The sequence below is a fragment of the Brassica napus genome, chromosome A3, assembly GCF_020379485.1.
Source record: "Brassica napus cultivar Da-Ae chromosome A3, Da-Ae, whole genome shotgun sequence".
Taxonomy (NCBI): Eukaryota; Viridiplantae; Streptophyta; class Magnoliopsida; order Brassicales; family Brassicaceae; genus Brassica; species Brassica napus.
Window position 1 is genome coordinate 33,598,224 of NC_063436.1, and position 5,411 is coordinate 33,603,634.

At 41.9% G+C, this 5,411-nt stretch overlaps 1 protein-coding gene across 1 annotated transcript; it reads left to right on the forward strand.

Moving 5' to 3' along the window:
* The first annotated feature begins 1,358 nt into the window (after window positions 1-1,358).
* LOC111214719 (dirigent protein 19-like) lies at window positions 1,359-2,085 on the forward strand. Its single transcript, XM_022717746.2, has one exon. It carries the CDS (start codon window positions 1,410-1,412, stop codon window positions 1,965-1,967), a length of 558 nt encoding a protein of 185 aa, XP_022573467.1. The 5' UTR covers window positions 1,359-1,409; the 3' UTR covers window positions 1,968-2,085.
* Window positions 2,086-5,411: the final 3,326 nt, after the last annotated feature.

Genomic DNA, 5,411 nt, shown 5'->3' on the forward strand with positions numbered 1-5,411 from the left:
TCCAGAAGTTACGACGACTTCGCGCGTTTCGTCCACGCGCCGCCACCGGCTATCGCCTCCGCCGTCGTCCGCCACCGTCCTCCGCCGCAGATCCGCCGCTGCCGGAAATCGCCTCCGCCGTCACCGCCGGCCAACTTTCCGGTAAGACGCCGCCGCCCTCCGCCGTCGCGGTCGGTGACCGAAACCGGTGACTTGCCGGTGACTCGGTCAACTCGGCCGAGTCAACTCGGTTGACTCGGTAAACCGGTTGGTTGACTGGTTTGACCGGTTTAAATTAATTTCGGTTCGATTAAGGTAAACCGGCCGGTTATGTCAAATCGATTTCTGGTCAAGGGTTGACCGGATTGACCTTTGACCAGCGAGTTGACTTTTCCGCAAACCTTGACCAGTTCCGTTTTTAACCGTTCGAAAGGCGTTCTGACTCAGAATTTCGATCTGATTTCAGATATGGAGTCTATTTGAGCAGCTGGAGTTCATAAACACTACTTTTCTATTGCTAAGGTGAGGGTCTATTCCCGAACTCCTCTTACACGGCTTAGGACCTCGAATAAATATAACTTATTTCTAATGTGTTCCGTCTGCTTGAAATCGAGTCTGTCATTGCTTGTTTAGTTATTAGGTTCTTTGCATAAACCGGAACTAGGGGGCTAGAGGATTCAACATTGATTGTTTCACTTAAATGTAAAATCTTAGCTAGGATTGTTTTTGTGTGGAGACGGATACAGAGACGGACTTCTGTATGCCGGATTGTATGAGGTTATGGCCAACTTTAGTCGACCGGTTGAGCTGTAGCCTGGAAGTGTCGATAAATCGTCCACGGGCGGTGTCCGAGCACTATCTCGAGTTGTGTTATGTTTTTGGCCTGTTAGTGGGCGGCGAGTGTGCACCTCGCTAGGACCATTGTTTGTTGCTTGGGTACTTTAGGTACCGTGTTTGACATGCATTAGAATTAATTTATATTTATTCGGAGTGCTATGTCCGGGTCCATGGACTTCGGGGTAGCATCCCCCATACCTCATTGGGCGATTCACCTATCGCTCACCCCCCTCACTCTTCCCCTTTTTCAGGTGAGACAAATAAGTATGTGATATTTGGACGGACTTGGTGCTACTGGACTTTTCCTACAGATTTTTATTTGGGTTTTGGGTGAGCGTTATTGAGTTTATGGGCTTTTATATTATGGGATATTGTTGGTGGCCCGTCGTCCTTAGTGAGAAGGAGACGGATGTCACATTGTTGTATGATGACGCGTCGGGGGTGACACGCTGTCCTCCAGATAGGAGGTGACGGGTGTGGCAACGACAGTTCACACTTTCTAGAATGCCATCTCGTCCATATTAAATAATGTCTAATCACCCATAAAACTGAAATTGTATCAACGAAAACCCACTAAAATCATTCTCTCCACCATGACCACTTTTCTCTCTTTCTTTCTTCTCTCTTCTGTAGCACTTTCCCTCGTTCTAGTTTCGGTCACAGCAGAATCCCTCGAACATGATTTCTTGCGTCATAAAAAAGAGAAGCTAACTCATTTTAGAGTTTATTGGCACGACATCTTGGACGGCAAAGATCCAACTTCGGTCTCAATAATGAATCCTTCGAAAAACTACACGGGAGCAACGGGTTTTGGCCTCACTCGGATGATTGATAATCCGTTAACGATGGCCCCGGAATTAAGCTCCAAAATGGTTGGAAGGGCACAAGGGTTTTATGCAGCCGTATCTAAAGAAGAGGTGGGATTGTTGATGGCTATGAATTTCGCTATTTTGGAAGGGAAGTACAATGGAAGCACAATTACAGTGTTTGGAAGAAACTCGGTGTTTGATAAAGTGAGGGAAATGCCGGTGATCGGAGGGAGTGGACTTTTCCGATTTGCTAGAGGTTATGTTCAGGCAAGAACACATGTCTTTGATATCAAGACAGGGAACGCCGTTGTCGAGTATAATTGTTATGTTCTGCATTATTGATTCTTAATTTTTAGTCTATATTTTGTGTTTATTGTATGGTTTTTCCCCTTCACATGGTTGTGGTGGGACACAGTTATTAGGTCACTTCAAGTGATATATGATTGTAGGTTCTTGGTTTTTTTCTTCTGCCAACAACTCATTATAGATAATTCAGTGAAGAGACCGATCAAAGAGTAGACTCCTCTGATCCAAAGCTGAAACAGAACTGATACCTAAACAAGTAAGCATCCACCATTGTCTGGCCGTTTTACAAAAATCCTTCTTATAAGAACGTCACCATTGGTATAATTTCGGAATATTATCTTGCCTGCCCCCTGTATCTCATGGAGAAACGAGTAAGGACCATTATAAAACTTGGATTTTATTTCTCTTTATTTTAATTAAGATAGTATGTAAAAAACCATTAAACTGTAGGAAAGTTGAGTTATTTACGAGTTATACCTAGTTTTTCCGGACTTCAATCCGACTTAATTCGAATCGTGACATAAACTAAACTTAAACCGTAAATCATTCTTAAATCGAAGGAAACCGAGACCAATTCCACCCAAAGCTAATTAATTAAACCCTAATTTCAAATTTTCTTACCCAATTTACTCTATTTACGAATCCATTTCCTCCATTCCCTTCTCTCGCAAACCGTTCTGTCTCAAACCCTAGAAAGGACGAAAACCCAAATCGATTTCGAAATCCCATCTCTTTCTTATGAACCGAGATTAAATCGAAGATGGTTGAAACACGACAAGGTAAGAGGAAGGAGATTCCGACGAAAGAAGCGGAGAAGAACGCAAAGAAGAAAAAGAAGGTGAGCACGGAGGAATCAGCAACGGTGACAGATGGGGTCGTCTCGGAGCCGATAAATGTCCTCGTGCAAGCTGCGGTGGCTGTTGATAAACAAGGGTTTGAACCAAGCAAATGTGCTCCAACTTCGTCGAGTGGATCATCATAGGAGGAAGAAGAAAAACCGGAGAATCGCGAAAAATAATCGGGTAAAAGTGATGAAGAGTGGGAGCATGTGGCTAATGATGAAGTGGAAGAAGGGGGCATTGATGAAGAAACTGAAGGTGAGGAGGGTTCCGCGGGTGGTTCTGATGAAGAATCAAATGATGGTGAGGCAAATGGTTCAGATGAGGAGAATGAAGGTGAAGCTGATGGCTCTGATGAGTAGAATGAAGGTGTAGCTGATGGCTCTAATGAGGATAATGTACGATAGGCTGATGGCTCTAATGAGGATAATGTACAGGAGGAGGAATCACGAGATGGTGAAGAAGAGAAAGGGGACAACGAGGACGAGAAGTTACAATTTAAGATTGGTCTTTGTTTTGTACTTTTGTTTGAAGTGTTATTTGTTATGGTGAAGGAAAGATGTGCAGAACTAGGATTTTATTGGTCTAGGGATGTTATATAGAGCTGTTTGACTTAGGGTTGGCTAGAGATGACAATTGGGTTGTACCGACCCGCCTTGTCCCACCCCGCCGCGGTACACGGTCAATGCGGGTCTTCGCGGTACAGGCCCGCGTGGGATGTGGTTCCTAGATGAGCTGCCCAATCCCGACCAGCGACTTGCACAAGCCTTGGCGATACAGGCCCGCGGGACTCCGATCTTCATCAACACATGCGCTACTGATGGCAATTGAGATGTACCGACCCGCCTTTCCCGTCCCGCCATCTCTATCCTGAGATAGCACCTGCAAGAAAAAGAGACCAATAGAAATCAGAATAAGACAAGTGTTCATGCGCAAACTCCCTCCAAACCCTAACACTAAAAGCCTTGGACTTGGACAGCTCAAATAGTTTCAGTTATACAATAACATATAAAGAGTTCATTTATCAGACCTTATACTTACTTAATGTGTCATGGTAATCATTGTAGCCTAGTTATTGTGTGATTATCATCAAGATTCCAATGTAAGAACACAAGTATATACTAGTAACCTAGTTATTGTGTGATTATCATAGAAACTCAATGTAACATGTTAATATAGATCAGAATGAAAGTGTCCTTCATATGCTCATCTCATTCTCGTCCTCTAACATATCGGTTAGAATAAGTTGATCAGCTGAAGCTTATGTAATGGTGTAGTCATCTATGTATTTTGCATACAAACATATTTGATTACATTAAGGAGTTTTAATGAAAAAAACTTCTTTAAAACATGAGTGAACGATGGCAAATCAAAATAATCAAATCCAAGTAATGTAAATGAACACCAAAACAAAATCCAAGTAATGTAATGTGGTCTCGGTAAAAACCTTATCGGGAAAACCCATTGGGACAAAACCCGACAAGGGAAAAAGAGCGCCACGAAATCCATAATGTAAATAAAATAAAAACACCAGATCAAAATAAAAATCAAGTTTCTTCTTCTTGAACTTCATCATCAGACCATGGTACTGTCTCGTCTTCACCAACTATTTCATCTTCTGGAAATATTTAAAAAAAAATCAAAGTTAATTAGATTTAAAGACATGACACCCTAAAATATATAACAAAGTGAATAATTTACCATCTTCATAAGCTTCGAATCCTTCTAGCCAATTCCTACTACATATCAGAGCTTGCACATTTTTGGGAAGTAGATGGCTCCTGTATTTGTTCAGAACTCTTGAACCGATACTAAAGGAGGATTCTGAAGCCACTGTTGTGATCGGAATGCTAAGCAGATCACAAGCCATTGCTGGCAAATCACCAAACCTGTGAGTATTATCTTTCCACCAGTTGAGAATATCCAAACTTTCAAAGCTATCCATATCTAGCGCAGGTTCATCCAAATAACCTTGGAGAGCTGTCTTTCCACTCGCAGCAACACTACTTTTGTGAAACGCAAAAAATTCCTGTAGTGTTTAAAAAAAAAATTAAAAACAATTTGATGGAATATCCAAACTTTCAAAGCTATCTATATCTAGCGCAGGTTCATAATTAACTTAAAAAAAACGAAACAGGAGACTTACACCATAGTTCTCAAATGTTCATTTCGGTCCTCCACAAACATTTTGTTGATCCATCTCACGAGGCTCTGCAGAAGGTGATGTTGACTTTGATTTTTTGTCGTATGATTCAAACAACGTTTCCAGCTTCAGACGCAAGTTCTTCATTTTCGCATCACGTGTACTCATGTTAAGTCTCCCTAAACAATATTCTACAACTGGAAGCTTCAGGCGTGGATCAAAGACAGCTGTCATTGCAAAAAGATCACTGACTTCTTCCCAATACTTATCGAACTTCTCTTTCATCGGTATCACCATGTCTCAGATAATCTCATCATCGCTTTCCTCATTTATCTGCAGCCAATTATGGATCTTCCATACCCGGTTGGCCCAACCCATCCAATAATTTAAGAACCCTTACCCTAATACATTACTCTTAAGGTGTTTAGGGCCAATTTAGGGATTGGTTAAGAAAATAAAGGGTTTTGATAGGGTTGACCCTATTACACAGTACTAGAT

Coding starts and splice junctions, on each gene's coding strand:
- LOC111214719 (XM_022717746.2), top strand. CDS start 1,410: ATGACCACTTTTCTCTCTTTCTTTCTTCTCTCTTCTGTAGCACTTTCC.